Here is a 17,488-nt window from a genome sequence, read left to right as displayed (position 1 = left end):
GTCTACAACTTTTACTCAAACCATTTTTTTATATAACCTCAAAAATATGGAAAAAATGCAAAAACACGATTTTTTTATTTTTATCTTTTACAAAAATGGTTGGATTTTAACAAAACTTGGTTTAAAGTTACTTTGTTTTATTTTCTATCTATTTAAAATGTTTTTTGAGCAAAAAGTTAATTTTTGGATTTTTGACGAATTTCATTTAAAAAAATTGCCTATTTTTCAATCAAAAAAGTTACCGAAAGAATTTTTGATTTTTGAAATCGTAAAAAACCACGATTTTTGACACCCACCCCACTTTTTCGCCCACCCACCCCCTTTCCACAATTTGTTTGTGGGCAATTTATTTTTCCCCTTTCATAGGTATTCCATTTATCCTGAATTTTCCCACCACCCATATGCTGCTAATAATTTTTTCAACTTTTGCCCTCTTAAAAACGGATTGGCACTGGTCTACATACCTTGTTAAAATTGAAATTAAGCTTTTTTATGTAGTTATTCAAATGAAACACTCGATCAAGTACATACTTAACCTAACAGCAATTTAAGTACCTACCATACAAAAAAATATAACTGTTGTTTTTGCTGTATCGAATTTATAAAAAAAAAAAACAAATAAAAGTACTTACAAAAAACTCATCCTCAATCACTGGATCGGCTAGCATCTCAATCGCCTCCGTCATCGAATGGCATGTCCGATTCGTGTTCTTCTTCTTCTTCAGCTTCCTGCCCAATGTTGCCGCATCACTAAATCGATGCAGTAGCTTCTCACGTTTACGCACCGCAGTTGGACTTGTTGTTGAACGTGCATGACACAACAACGACGAATAGTTACTTGATATTGTAGATGGAGCTTGGTACAAATTCTGTTGCGTTACACTCAAGTTCGACGTAGAATCTAGTCTTTGTATTAAATTGTATTCGGTTTGAGGAAATTTACTTGGAATCGGCGAAGGAGCCGTGATCGAAGAGTTTATAGACGATGTGTGTGATAATGGGGGCTTTGGGGGTGGCGGTGGTGGTGGTTCCTTCATTAAAGAGATCCGTCGAGGAGCAGCTCTAGGCAGTGAGTTAGTCGTAGAACCGCTGTAACTAACCGCACGACGAGAACGGTCAATGTCCTTGTCTCTGGAAAAAAATAGAAAAAGAGGAGTGTATTAGTGCACAAAACCACAAAAAGATGCCCTTCCCATGAGATCGATGATGATAGCTGTGTAACCACAAACACAAATCTCATCATGATAATAAAAATTATTATAAAAGCATCATGCACATGAAACTATCGATTTCAATTTAACAGTGAAATCTCCGAATCAGGTAGATATATTTTACTGTGAGATCGATAGCCCGTAGTTTCGACGAGCTTTTTTGTCATAACATGCAGCGAAGCATGGTTGCAACAAAGCTTCATAGTTTTAAGAATTCTCTAAAAGTACACATTTATGAACAGATTTTATAGTTATTTTCCTAGAGTTCTCTTCCCCCTAGCACTATTTAATACCAAATTTGATATGACTTACCTACGTCGCCGTCTCTGAACCGGGGGACTGAGATAACAATGTGGCGCTAATGGCACAAAATATCCCAACTGTGGCGGTTGCGTTTGATTAGCATGATGGAACGTACCGATTTGAGGTTGGGATGCTGTCAGCGTCATTTGTGACTTTTTATGAATATTATCGCTCGACGTTGACGCCGCTGTTGAATCTGAGGAAACCGTATCACGACCACTACTGTATCGACTTTCCTCGTCAGTCGAGCATTCCGGCACCGTGTAGCAGGTATAGTTACGCGATTTGTATTCCATAATATCGTCCCAAATGTGGGCACAACTTTAATTTAAATGTCAAATCTAAAGAGGTGAGGGGTATGCATTGAACTGAATATTATGTGTCAATCAGCGATGTCGTCTCATTTAGGGGGAATTCGAAGAGAAATTTATTTAAACGAGATGATTCTTGTGGTAAATTTTTTTTTTCATTGACAGTTGGTATAATGTGAACACGATTAGGAGTGATAGCTTAACACCTTGAAAATCTTTAAGGTTGGAAAATGTATTAATTTAATAAGTTCGAAAACATTGACTAACTGATGAGAGGTTCCTGTACACGTCTCAATTATGTTTGTTGTATGTGTCTTTACGACTACGTGATGGGTTCATATTATAAATAAAATATTATGATGACGTTATTTAGTTAGTCAGATATAATTTGTTTTAATTGCTACATACGTCAGTTAAAATAATTAGCTGTATATATTTATTTTTTTTATTAAAAATTACTAAAAGTTAACGAATAAGCGAATATGAATATGAATAGACGAAAAATAATCAAAAAAAGAATAAAAAATTGTAATACGCTGATTTTTGATATACCTACATATAGGTTAGTATTGGAATTGGGGTGGTATAATCAATGAAAAGTCCTGAAGTTTCCTCTGTCCGCTAGGCGCGTTTTCAGGTGTCAAAGGTTTAACAATATGTATTTTTAAAACGGTAGGTTACAATTATGTTGTACAAACTTGTAGCTGAGCTTATTTTTCAAAATATTTTTGATATCACTACCTTTTAGAAATTATAACTTTCACTTAAATACATACATATACATTATGTATATTAAGGTATAGTCCTTAGGTATATTAGATATAGTTCAGATTAGGTTTTTGTTAAAAAATCTATGTTAGTTGAGCTGAATATAAACAAAATTTGCGTATTGACAAGGTGTCTCACGATAAGTCAACCGATGAGTCCAAGTGAGTTCCACCGGGAATCAATCTTGCGAATTCATGGGCAAGATTAAGTGCGTGTCTGTGGCCTTTTTTTTAAATTAAAAAAAATTTACTAGATTTTCTTCAAAGCACTATTATTTTGTTTTTTCTGCTTTAATAATTTTAAGAAACCTTAAATCTTTTGGTTATTTCAATTCACAGAATTCTTCGGACCATTTCACTGGCATTCGAAACATATACAAATTCGTAATATATTAACTAAAACGATAACCAAATTTGGTTTCAAACTGATAAGCTACCAAATATCAACAAAATAATGCACCTTCTTGGTCGTTGAAATCCAATTTCCAATATTCGTCTTCAATAATTTGGTATAATTTTATGATAACTTCAAGCATTGTAAGATACACTGACCCAGAATACTCAAATAAATTAAATTATATTGTAAAATGCAAGACTTATTGCTTTTATTTTTTTAAGTTGTCAAAGAAAATGGGTTATACACGTTTCCCAGTATCGGAATGAAAAATTGGTTTTTCAGCTTTCTACAATCCAATTAATTTGAAGAAATGACTTATTCTGAGTTGGCCTACGACATTGTATTGTATGTAAATACCCGCCTTGTTCATAAAACTTACGTTTTAGTGGAGTAACTAAAGCTCAGAAAATGGCAATATAAGGGAACCCGGCCGAACAGCTCTGATTTTGATCATTTTTTTTTTTCAAACGTCGGTAATTAAAAATACTTTAAATTCTATAGTTTAAAAATTGCCGCTGTTGCCGTTTATTTTTTTTTTTTTAATTAATTGAAGATTTTTGTGAACAAAAAATTTTTTCAAAAATTTTGCTTAAGGCGCTGAAGGACAATCTTCTATCTTTTAGGCGATAAATGCAATTTTGTCATAAATTGACTTCAAACACAAAAAAAATATTTGAACTCAACGGCATCACCTAAAATATTTAAATATACATTTTTCAAAAGGTAGAAGCTTATTCATATTTTGTCGGGCTCATAAAGAAACCTCGTAACTCAAAATTTTACAGTAGAGACAAAAGAGTAGAGAAACAATGAGTAGTTGGGGAGTAAAGTGCTGTACAAAATTTGAATTTAAGTCTATTTAGAGTTTTCGGAATGACTTCAAGTTTTCTGGGTTACTCCGCTGATATATTTTTTAAAAAATGGCAAAAAGTTACAACAAAACCTTCGAAAGTTAATTCGTGGAATGAATAGACGATTCCAAATTATCATATGCGCTAGAGGAGACAATGCCAAGTATTGAATAAAATTATTGGAAAGAACTGTCACGGGCTTCCATTTTTTTAAATTTTTTTTCTTAAAAAACAAAAATTATTTTAATATCAGTTTTCAGACCTTGAATTGCTAAATTTGGTTCATCTTTTTTTTGGTTGGTAATACTGTTGCAGTTTAGCATTTTTCTGACTTGCTAAACAATAAGCAAACACAAAAAAATACAACAAATAATTTTACAGCCATTAAGATGCAGGGGTATAACTAAAGAAGAAAAAAGTGTGCGTTAATTTTGAGCAGGAGTTTATATTACCCTTTCCTATTCGGAATCCAACTGATAATATTCTTGACCAAAATTTTTTTTTAAATAAATTCATATTTTACTACGAAAAAGTTTGAAAAAAGTCATTTAAAATTTTGTATTAACATTTTTTTCCAAAATTCTGAGTTGAGACCATTCCACCACCAAACCACCACCAAAAAAAAATAATTTTAATTTAAAAAAAAACAATACGGGAACATCGGCAATTTTTAACCAATAGAAAAAAAAGATCATCAAAATCAGAGCTGTTAGGCCGGGCTCCCTAATGATTTGCTTTAGTTACTCCACTATTTATAGTTTAAAATATGTACTTAAAATGATTTAAATTCTCAAAATTAAAAATTCAAAACTAAAGTGATAAAGGTCCATTAGGATCACATAAAAACTTATGTACCGATTAATAAAGCACAACGGAAACTCTGCACTTAGGATAAGGCATTGAAATTAAATTTGTTTTCTTCACTACTCTTTTTCGAAAAAATGCAAGTCCACCGTTATATTAAACAAACCGCCAGCTATCCAGACAGAAGACGCTTGAGTTGCAGGTCGGTCAAGTAGACAAGACAAGGTAGTGATTCAATTACAGTTATTATTTTTCTTCAGCAAAATTCATGGTTATCCATGATCATTTGTGAAAAGTCTAGAGAAAGTTGTGACTAATTATTTTTGTGTGTGCAAGCTTGTTTATCAAATATGTGATAACTATCTTAATGTCTTGTAATTGTTAGAAGGAAAAAAAACTTTGAATCTAATTGCTAGTTAAGATTTCTTTGGTTAAGGTTTTTGCGGAGCGTATAATTACTATGATAGAAGATATAATTGGCTTTTACAAGTACCCGTGCAATACAAGCTATGTATCTAATTAAAATAAATTTTCTCAGACTAATGACCGCAAACATTGGAGCTCAGTTTAATTATTACAATGCATAATAAACATTCAGGGCCATATTTCATAAAACTATTAGTCTAATAATTATTAGCGAATTTACTTAAATTATTAGTTTATTAGCAAAAAAGTGTTTCATAAAACTTTTTCCGCACTAATTAATTATTTCTTCAGAGTCTACTTATATTAGTGGGAAATTATTACTGCAGGAAAATTAAATTTCAAAACTACAAATTTATTAGTTGAGATTTCTGCCACACTAATAACTAATAATATTTTTCTATTAGTCAAGAAACGTAGGTAGGAGTGGTAATATTAGTAAATTTTCAGCAGTCGAAAGGGATGGATTATCTATTAATTTATTTATTTAATAAAATATCCGAAACAAATTGATTATATGTATATATAAGATAAAATTTGATACAAAAATGTATTTTTATTTCTAAGCAATATACATAATTGAAACTAATTTACTCAGGATTTAAAATAAAAGAACTAAGGTCTGATTCACAATAATTTATTTATTTATTTAATTACAAAATGTCGAGTTCATTAAGTTGCTTGGAATATTTAAGCTTTTTAAAAATTCATGAAAATAATTTATGTATTTAAGAAATTTAAACTAGGTACAAAAAATTAATAATAAAAAAAAATACAAATGGTTTTGACCTTCAAATGAAAATAAGTATGTCACTTAGTTTCCCAAATAATTTTGAGACAAAAACTTTTGAAAATCGTAAGAGCCTTTTTTTAAATAGTATCTATTTTTTTCATATAAAATCAAAAAAAAAGTTTCAATAAAATTCATTGATAATATTTTCAAAAAATTGATTTATTGACAAAAAAATCAGAATTTCGAAAATAATTTTTTTTGAGCAGACAATTATAATACGAGGCCCACTTTTTTTTCGCATTTTCTATCATAGTAATGTGATATCCCATCGAAATCAGTTTTTTTACGAGTCCTTAACTAGCCCTATAGTGCTATAGTCTATAGTAAGTATATGGCAATAAGATCAAGGGGCACGGTAGTGCCCAGCCAAGTTCTCTAGCAACTTTGGCACTACACCCTTATTTACAGGAAACAACTCAGGCCATTTTCGACCCCCCTCTAACTTCCACACCAAAGATGCTAGAAATTTCAAACTCACTACATTTGTTGAGCTCGTAAAAACCAAACTCCTCACAAAATTTCAGGCTCCTACGATGAGTAGTTTCTGAGATATAGGGCTTCAAAAATCGCAAAAACCGTAACTGACTCACTGACTCACTGACAGATCATCAAAATTATGGAGAACTTCCCGATATCGTAGAAACTTGAAATTTTACACGGTGATAGGACTTGTGGTGTATACAAAGGAAAAAATCGAAAATTTGAGATTTTCAATTCAGGGGGCGTGGCATCCGCCCATTTCCGCTGAATTTTCATCATATATTATAGAGCACTTCTGATTATCGTAGAATCTTGAAATTTGGTAGAATAGTAGAGCTGGTAGTTAATACAAAGGAAAAAATTTAAAACTTGAGAATTTCAGCCAGGGGGCGTGGCAACCACCCATTTTCACTGAATTTTCATCAAATATAGTGATTTTATATTCTACAGCCATACCTTGCAAAAAGTAGTGAAATCACAACAAAAACATTACTGTTAAAAAAAGAGCCAAGTTCTCCTATGTTGAAATTATGCTGGCACAAAAACTACTGAGATGTAAAAGTGTACCAAGTTCTAAAGTTTGGGTTCAAATTCGTATCAATAAAATTTGGATTGTTTACTTGGCAATTTTTGAAATAACTTTAAAAATCGATAATTAAGAAAAATTGTCAATTGTATTCTGTAAAGTGATCCTTTTTTGAGGTATAGATAGTTTAAGTCAAGAGTATTTTATTTGATGACTGATAATGCAGTCTAAAACTTGTGATTGTCATTATACTACTTGAAATAAAATATTAGTTCTAAGAAATTTAGCTGTAACATACTTTTTGTTTTGTCATGATACGATTATTTTTTTTTTTTTTTTTTTTACGGGACTTTGAATTTTTCAGTACAAAATTTGTTTTTAGAATATCTTCTAAACGTAGGGTGAACAAATGATGAACGACGATTTTTGGTATACGAATAGAAGTCCACCTCGACTCGTATACCAAAAATCGTCGATTTGGACAAACGCCAGAAATTTTAATTTTTGAAAAAAAGTAATTTTTGGTGATTTTGAAATTTTCAGTACATGCACTGTGGTGTATGCGTAACTTTTGTTGCGAATTTCGAAAATTTGTTTTTTAAATATCTCCGAAACGCAGGGTGGACAAACGATGATATCTGGTTTTTATGCATTTCTCGACGTGGACAAACGATGGCAGTTTGAATTTTTGAAAAAAATAAATAATTTTTGGGGATTTTAGGAGAATTTCTATTTTTCAGTATTTGATACGTATATAGAAATTGAGGTAGACAAACAATTGCAGTTAATTTTATACGACTATCTCGTCGTTTTAGAGGATTTTTTATTTTTCAGGCTTCCTTTTAAAAATAAAAAAAAAGAATTTGCTCTAAAATTTTTTTGAAGGGTGGGCGTTGAAAAACATGCCGATAAAGCTATGTTTTGAAGTACATTTTGTTATAATTCTTTTGTTGGTTTGTCCAATCCGTTTAAAATGGTTATGGTTACTTAAAAAAAAAAAACTTAAATATTTTAATCCATCGGAACTCCATATCGGAAAACTCAATGTTTATTAAAGCGATGTGGAAACATTTTGATTTGAAAAAGGAAGAAAATGGTTTCGAAATGATCATATTGTTTCCAATATTTTTAAATAAAATTTCCAAAAAGTAAACTTTAAGTAAAAAATATAAAACGAAATATAATTCAAATTAAAAAAAAAAACGTGGTAGTGAAATAGTTTTTAAATGCAAAATTTTACATTTTACATTTTGCAAGTGTTTACTGATTTTTGTTTTTTCAAAAAAAAAAATGTTTATTGCAGATTTGTTTAAAAACATTTCATCATTTTATTGTAAAGCACACTCAAATAAATTAACTTCTTTAAATATTCGATAGTAATAATTTATTTGAATAACATAAAAATCTCTTTAAAAAAATGACATAGATAAAAAAGAAAATACCGTGCAACAAGATAAAAACATCCATTAAATTCTGAATTCATATAAAATAAAGGATTCATTCATACCATCATCATCATCGTCATTTTGGCACTTTGTGTCAACCAGACCGAAAAATTATTCTAGCATTCGCTGTCTACAAAAAATACTGAACAAAAAAAAAATAGCGAGAAAATTCAGCTGCAATTTACATTTCATTATTAATTCAAAACAACCAGGCAAGGAAAACTTTACTGGCGGGAAAAAAGCTATGATGAAGATAAATGGAAAAATTGTCGATTCAAAAAGTGGAAGAATTGCATTTCATTAAACAAAAGCAAAGAAATTTGAAAGAAATAATAAACACAAAAAGTGATAAGAAACATTGAAAATCGAAAAATCAACTTTGATTGTTTGTTAGCCAATACAATACGTAGGTAGGTATTTATATATAAACTTTTTTTCTTTTAATGTAAAAAGTTCCTAGTTGCTTAAGTGGGTACTTAAAGCACTTCTAGTACAAAAAATAAGTTAATTTAAAAACAATTCCTTAGTATTTGAAGTTCGGTGAAAAATATATTATATATGGAGTACAAGCTTAATCGGTATAAATACGTGAGAACGTATTAGAGGACCACTGGGGTACATAGAACTTTGTGATTTAAACGGTACACAACGGACCACTAAACGTTTGTCGTAGGGATGGCGGTTGTTAATACAAAAACCGGTTTTCGGTTTTTCCGGTTTTTTTTCTTTCGATTAAACCGCCCAGTTTTAAACCGGGCCAAAAAACCGGTTTTTGGAAAAACCAGTTTTCGGTTTTTTTGCTTGATTTGACGGTAAAAAAAATAACTTAATTTGCCAACCAAAAAAAATCATGTGTGCAATTCACACATGGTAGAAGTGAAACCTTAAAAATCATTTTCTTGAAAAAAAAAAAAATTGAAAAAATTAATCTTTTTTTGCTTGCATCACCTTAAAGTCGATTATTTTATATGACAACCTATAATACATTTTATATCATCTGCTTATTATTAAAGCTTTAATATATACGATGCTTCAAACATGTCTGTATGACATTTAGAAAAAATTTACAATTTTTTAAAGCAAACCATGTAGAAATTTCAAACTGGGTTTACGGTACTTCCTACACTGGTGGCTGGCAACTACAGACCTCCACATGTATTTTGAGGTATTTTTCCAGTTTTTTTTTTTCAATTTAAGATTAAGTAACTTGTAGAGCACATACCGTGATGTGTGATATATCAAATGAAAAGTTATCAGCATGCGTTATAAAGTTAAATACAATTTTTTCCGCACCCATTATGTGCTTTAGATCAAAAGATATAACGTGTCTAGAAAAACAACATCTTTTCACCGTTATCTAAGAATTTTGAATATAAAATTAATTGAAATTTTGTACAATTATATTTTATTTAATTACCTATCTACAGTATAAATTTCATTCATATATCTATTAAAACAAAAAAGTTATAATCAATTGATTTGTCGTGTCGCTTTTTCGTTTCATCTTGTTTCAAATCACTACTACTAAAGAAATTTTTACTTCAAAAAAAAACTTTTCGAAGAAAATCCCGAAGCAAAGCTTTATTTAGTTTGCTATTGTTATAAGAGTTCTTAACTCACTCTTAGTAGTTGTTTTGAGGAAATTTTTAAGCTAAATATGAATGAAAATTTATAATTATATCCTTTAGTTGAGAGAGGAAATGAAAGATTTGAGGGTTTTCATTTTTTTGTCTCTTCGGATATTTTTTTGTTTGACGTTTTTTTTCAGTCGGTTTTTTTTCAGTTGTTCGGTTTTTTTTTCCAAAAACCGGTTTAAACCGGGAGGACAAAAAACCGAAAAAAAAACGGTTGACCGAATCAAAAAAACCGAAACCGGTTTAAACCGGCCAGTTTTTCCCATCCCTAGTTTGTCGATTTATTGAAACTTTTTAATCCAAGAAAACAGGCTTAAATTTCCTAACCGATTGCCTGAAAGTTTATACATTAATAAACAAAAATATTAATACTTATTGCAACTGTTGCACTTTTATTAGAAAAATACTTAAAACCAAACAGAGTAAATCAAAAAAAGGGCTTCCACACGCTTTGAGATTTTTATACTTTTTTATACGATTTTATTGACGCAACGAACTATTTGTAACATCAACAAATAATTCTTAGCAACAAGTGACGCTTCAAAAAGAGGAACCTGGTTTCAAATTGAAAAGGACCTCAAATTTAATTATATGTCAAGCCTTGAATAGTTTTTTTTGCATATAAGAGCAACACAATTCTTCTTCAAAAATCTCAAATATTTTTTCTTGTAACAGCCCTATTATTGACTATGAGTTCAGTACAGGGAATCATCTATCTTATCTAATGTATGAATATTTTGCATCTCCTTCCTTTAAACTGGAATATTAACCAATATTAACCTTAAGTTTTTATAAATTATTTAAAAACTTTAAGCCTAGTGTGCAGATCGAGCTCAATTTTAGATCTCATACAAAAATTTCTCCAAAATTTTGCCGAGCTAAAATTTATTCAAGAATTTCAGCCGAAAAATCTCACATTCGTTTCCAACTGTAGGTACATTTTATATTTACCTATTACAATTCACCGTATGGAAAAAAGTGAAAAAAAAAAAATGCCAACTAAAATTTAGCGCGATCTGCGTAGGTACTATGCTTAAAGATAAAATAAACGAGCCGGATTGCCAAACCTATCTTAGCGTTAGCAAAATTTATATATGAAAGAAAAGTAGATAGATAATTGATGACAACAACATAAGGAAAAAAATATTTGTATGTACATATATCAGCTTTCGAAAAAAAAAATATATATATAAATATACATGCATTTCAGTTATTGATTTTTCCGAATTCCACCAAAATGAGACACACTCGCACTTAATTGTTGAAACTTTTATTTGCAAATGCTATGCTTTTTCTCAGCACGAAATTAAATGAAGAATGCTTTCAAATGAACTTCAAATTTGTGCAAGATTTTTAAAATGCAATCAGTTCAAGACATACGTGTATAACGTATGCATAAAGCATAGATACTCGCAATTGAAGCACTTATATTGTTTTCGTCCGTCAACAACACTATTTGAATACAGATACATTCCAACTATAATATTGATGTATATTTCGATTTCTTGTGGTTTTTACTACAAAACTCAAAACTCAAACTTATTGTTTATAACATTAAACAAAAGAAATTAAAGAACACATTTGAATATAAATTTTTGTAAATATTGTATTAAGAAAACATCATGTACATTTATTTTTTTTGAGGACACAATATTTCTCAGCTTTGCCGAAGGACTTATTTTGACATATTTTGGCAAATAAATTTTCGTAATTTTCGTTTTCGAATTTGAAAAAAAAATGTCGAAAAAACATTCGGATTAACTTCTAATATGATCTCTGAAACACCGTTTCTGACATGTTACACATTTAAAAAATCTGTTTATATTGATATTTTTTCTTTAAAAAAAACGACATCACTAAATATTTTTACATTTTCTATTATTAAGACACAAAAGATCAAAAATCGCGACACAATGCCAAAAATCTACACTGCAATTTCGATACTTTTTTTTATTTAATTTTCTTGAATTCTCTGACAAATGTATTTAGCGGGAGACAATCAGCACGCGTTTACTCAACAAAATCCCGTTGAATGTTTCCCGTTTGTGTGCTTTTTTGAACTAAAAACACACGACAAAAATCAAGAGATATTCAGTACAGCACAAAAACAACAACAACAACACAACTCGTATAGAACGGTTCACATGCGACGTATAGCAAATAGCTTGGGGTTCCTTTTTTACTCATTCATTTTTGTTGCTTTTGTATTTTTAAATTTAAATTTGGACGTCACCTAAATAAATTTGAAAAATATAAGTATATAAAAATAAAATCACTGACACAGACAGTTGAGTGCTTCTTGGTTTTTATTTTTTTTTTTTTCATTTGTTTTAACGATCAGAGGGAGCATGCGTTCCACGACTTAATGTTCCGAAAATAAATTTTGCCCGAGGAACTTTTTAGTGCCGATGCAGTTTAATATTGAAAGTGCAAACAGAAAATGGTTCTTTAAACTACCAATTTATTGTCTCTCTGATGGGATGAAAGAAATGAGTTGAGAAAATAAATATATATAATGACGGTGAAATAGACCACAAATCACTCAATACCAACCAGCATCGATGGTGGGACATAAAAGTGTAACCCAGCAGTCTAGCATCGTCATAAAAACTCATTCATTAAATTAAAATACGAGTATCTCAGAATCTATCAATGGGTATGCTGGGAATTTAAAGTGAAAATCAATGCATTGCGGTTGGGTTGTGGATTACATCCATTAAAAACAATTGATGCAGTTGCACCGCAGCGTGATCACAGCGATAGTGATCGCTTTGGGAGCATCAGCATTGTCCACCACCATCATGAGGGCACTTCCCACAAGTATACATTAACATGCACTTGGCCATGATATATTGGGTACCGGACTGAGAAACACACGTGGTGACAAAAACAAACAATTATCCCCGATATTTATTTAACAAAAATAATACGGAACTCACTCTTATGCCAGGAGCGTTTGTTAGCTTTTTACTTCTTGTTGGTGGTGGTTAGTAGAGAAGGCCCAGTTTTCAATTCAAAGAATTCAGAATGTCGTAAAGTGAGTTTGGTGGGCTTTAACTCTAAGTAATGCAACATGTTTTACCGTTTTTGAAAAAGAGCAACATTTAAATGTCCCTATAATTTACGACTGGTGTCCTTGAACCTCGAACTTGCTCTGATAGCTTAAATTAAATTCTTAACACCTTTAAAATAGAATTTGGGTCGATGTCAATTTTTTTAACAATTTCTTCAGATGACATAACAACTTCTTAATTGAATATCAGCTCCAAAACTTGTGAACAACTTTATTCCTTTTATTAAGATGCATTTTTAGAAGAAAAAAAAAGTAAATTCAAGATTTTTCGGACTAAACTATAATTTAAAAAAGACATTGATTTTAAAAATATTAAAAGCAAGGTGTACTATGTATACCTAGTAACTCCGGACATTTGAAGTTAGGACCCTGTGTCTATAGACACAATCAAAAAGGCATAAAATGACATAATTTAGTTTCAGGCTGATACGATTTCCCATACATTTAGTGTGGGATTCTTAGAAGAAAATAAGCGTATCCGTTTAGATGGTGGAACTGTATACATATGGACGGTATAACGGTAAAACGAAAACTATAAACGCATTTGAAATGAAATATCCAATAACAAACACTAAAAATTACAAATTTTGTTGGTTCCTCTTCTTTTTGAAAATATGTTACTCAAGTCAAATCGTCGAAAAGCGTATCCCATTGAACACCATTTATTTATGAAAAACATTTTGAATATAAAATCATCAATATTAAGATTCCAAAAGAAGACGATCATTAAAACTATTTAACCCACAATTTTGTTCAAATAAGAGCAAAATGGAGCCCAATCACTTTGATCGCCCGATGTTCAAATTCAAATTGGTCGCGCCTGTTCTATCATTTATCGTACATATAAGAGACGCAATCGAAAAGTATAACATTTCTCGTTTGTATTGAGGGATGTTTTGTTGGATGTTTATTGATATTTAATTGCTAAACAATTTTTGTAATGGCAACCATTTCAACATCGATTTTCATTTCAGAGCAGGACAAAAAGGAAACAGGGCTTTTTGTTGACATATTATTTGTACCCAGACAGATGTGAAATGTGCATTAATGTAACTGAGAATAGTTTGTTATTTTTTGTTGTTGTTAATAACACTACATAGCTTTAAGCGTTTTTTTTTTTGTCGAAACAACGGGCGCTGATTAATTCTTTTCTGACTTCGGATTCGAGTTCAGCCCCCCGAAAACCTTTGTTCATAATTTCATAAAAACTTAACTATGTTCCTCAAAAAACAAAATCTAACGAAGCAAAAAAAAATCAAAATTACTCTAATTAATAAGCCAATTCGATTTGCGAATGGTCAAAAAGTCGTTTCCGAGAAGGCTCTAGGACTCTGAAGAATGTTGTAGTATTACTGGCATATTTCAAAAAGTGCCAACAAAATTAAAAAAAAAAATAGTTAGGGTTTTCCAAACAAAAATTTATTTTTTTGTGTTTTTGGAATGATTTTTATGATTTTTTGTGTGCACATCGAATAATTATGAGAATCATACAAATCATTTTCATACGACTAAAAAGTTAGGGTGGTGCAAGGAAAATTTATTTTCTATGATTTCGGAACGATTTTTATGGAATCTTGAGTGCATATCGAAAAGGTCTGAGAATCGGGTGACGTCTATGAACAATGCATTGAGCTCCAAATTTTTACATTCTTCCATGTTTTTTAATGTTATTTTCGTTCAAAGTTTCAAAAAGAATAAACGATCACGTCCGCGATTAACGTTTTGAAAATGATTTGCAGGCGATAGTTCAGGTCCAAAATATTTTCGTATTATACGTTCTGATTTTCTCCAGGAGTCACGCACAAGAAGAGTAAATGTTTTGAAAGTAGAGTTAAAATGAGTGTAAGAAAGAGCAAGACACGAAATCTAAAACAACAAAATTTCATCAGTTTTATTAAAAAAACTGTTGGTATTATTTGTGGAAATAAGAGTTTGCAAAACACATTCTTCAAATTTATAAAGGCCAATATTTGTTAATGTGGTTATGTATAAAAATTCTTCTTTAAATCCAAAGGTCAATGTTAGATTTCCAATATAATGTGAAGGTGGGAGAAAATGTTACAGTAAAAAACTTGATAGCTGAATTTTAAACATATTTAACTACCTTTAAAATTAATTTCTGACATCGCCTACTCATCACTTTAATCCTAATTTCCTTAAATGGAACCATTAAGAAAGGTATCATATATTATAATAAGTTGGAAATTAAATTTTCATAAATTGACATTTTTTTCGAGTAAAAACGAAGATTAAATTATAAATACCGCCTAAATATGTGAAAATTCACAACTACCAATTAGTAATGACCTGACCGGAACCACTCACACTTTTTTAAACTTACAACCGGATGAGTAAATTATTTCGTTCAAAACTTCTATTCATTGGATTCAATCTAATAGTATTTTATGATAATCAAATCATAAATGACCTTCCAAATGTGTAGAAAATAAAAGTCAGCATTAAATAAGTCTATCGTCACACGCTGACCCATATTTTTTTTATTTTTAATTCTGCGGACTGTATTCCATAATGGTCGGATATTAGTAAGCATTTCCGGTGTTACTCCCTCAATGAACCTTAATGCACATTATTGAACTCACACAATTGACCCTTCAGTTGCTGAGATACTTATGATGATGATGTCTGGAAAAGTTCTGCGGCAGGGAGACAATTACATAGATACTCCAAACATATTGTAGAATTATTTTGAAAGATACAAATTTTGAATCTCATATGTATGTATGTGTGTATGTGTTCGAAGTGAGCTCAGGGGTCTAGATAATTTAAATGTAGGATAAGAGTGCCATCCCATATCAACTAAGTAGGTATAGATAGACACTGGGCTATGTTGGAGAAATTAAAAAAAAAAACTGATTACTTTCTTATAAGATTTAAAATCGCTACCAAATAAATAAAAAAATTTCGACTGGGCCATACTGGAGGTGGGTGTTGAATATAGGAGTTGAAGGAGTCATGGAATTTCGTTTTTTGTTAAGACATTTATAAGGAAAATTTATACCAAGTTTGGTAAACATCGGTGAGCATTTGTGCTTTCGTTGAGTAAACGAGTAAAATGGCAAGAATACGCAGATTATTTTAGAGAGATATTAAACGTTTATAAGTGGCATTGTCTATTTACAAGGCTGGGAGTCAATTAAAGATGATCCCTTCTGGTACCTAATGACAAAAAATTAGTTTCGATGATCATTATTAACGGTAGGTATCTGCGATAGAACGTTTTTTTTTAATTTCAAGGAAACTTTTTGTACAAAAGAATTTATATAATTACTATAAGTCAAAAATCAAATTTTGAAAAATGTTGAATTTTTTGAAAAATCAAATTTTCGAAAACGTGACTTTTAATTTTTTTGAAATTTTGCGTTTAGGTGTTGATTAATGAAAGCTACAAAATACTAATTTTATTTTAACATTTTTTTTATTATTTATAAACAATTATTTTTTTTTTAATAAGGGCTCTATCGATTTTGAAAATATTTTTTCTAAAAATGCATCTTAACCACAGAATTCAAATTGCATACTTATTTCGGAGCTCAGTTTGATTTAACATATTGTTATTAATTTAATTTACAAAAATTTAAATTACAAAAATTGAAAAAACAAAAGTTTTTTTTTTACTTTTTTTCATATTAAAAGTCTTGAACATTTTAGTATCTTGAACTCTAAGAGTAAGTTCGGGTCGCACGTGTTTCCACACATGCTGTTGGAGCTGTTTTTTTTTTTTATAATTTTTGAAAATTTTTCAAACATATTTCTTAAGCCTTAATTTTCAATCGTGCATTTTATTATTTTTTTTATTGTTGGAGCTGTTTTTATTTTTTTTTATAATTTTTGAAAATTTTTCAAACATATTTCTTAAGCCTTAATTTTCAATCGTTAGTTAGACCATCAAAAGAATAAATGTCAATATAAAAAAAAAAACTTTTATTCCTAGGAATAAGCTCAATCTGAGGTTCATCTGACTATTGAAAAATTGGCCCTAAACAAGTTAAAAAAAAAATTCATTACCTAATCCGTTTTTAAAAAAATAATTTTTTCTAATTTTTTAATTAAAAAAATCAAAGCTGATATTTTTACAAATTGGTCTTGTTTTAAATTTTTATATTAAGGTTATTACTTGTTTCAGAAATTTAGATTTAAAAGTACATACTTGATGGCTGTAAACAAATAGATCTAATGCGTTCATCACACGCATTGTGTACATTATTTTTAACATTTTTTACTTAAAATGCATCATTTGGAAATCAACTGGTGGATTAAGAAATCACTAAAATATATGATGATTTATTTTAACACAGTGACATGTGCTGCTAAATGGTGATACGAAGAGAGAGAGAGATGCTTAATCTTTTTTTAATTTATTTATTTTTATATATGTGGCTGCTGGGTGCCACTGACACAAATACGTTTTTTAATTGTCTCTGGAGAATAAGCAAAATGCCAAGGGATATA

At 30.2% G+C, this 17,488-nt stretch overlaps 1 protein-coding gene across 7 annotated transcripts in view; it reads right to left on the bottom strand.

The window, feature by feature from the left end:
• Positions 1–17,488, bottom strand: part of LOC129915545 (tight junction protein ZO-1) — a 167,220-nt gene that overhangs the window by 90,858 nt on the left and 58,874 nt on the right. For 6 of the 7 annotated variants that reach the window (XM_055995136.1, XM_055995137.1, XM_055995138.1 and 3 more), the window contains exon 3: positions 633–1,131. In XM_055995136.1, the coding sequence (XP_055851111.1) occupies positions 633–1,131 (499 nt within the window). Of the gene's footprint in view, positions 1–632; positions 1,132–1,523; positions 2,048–17,488 lie in introns of those variants that run through there. The other variant, XM_055995140.1, reaches the window with a different exon arrangement.

Source organism: Episyrphus balteatus, chromosome 3, assembly GCF_945859705.1.
Source record: "Episyrphus balteatus chromosome 3, idEpiBalt1.1, whole genome shotgun sequence".
NCBI lineage: Eukaryota > Metazoa > Arthropoda > Insecta > Diptera > Syrphidae > Episyrphus > Episyrphus balteatus.
Note: the sequence above shows the minus strand (reverse complement) of the source record. Positions and strands in the feature narration are given on the sequence as shown.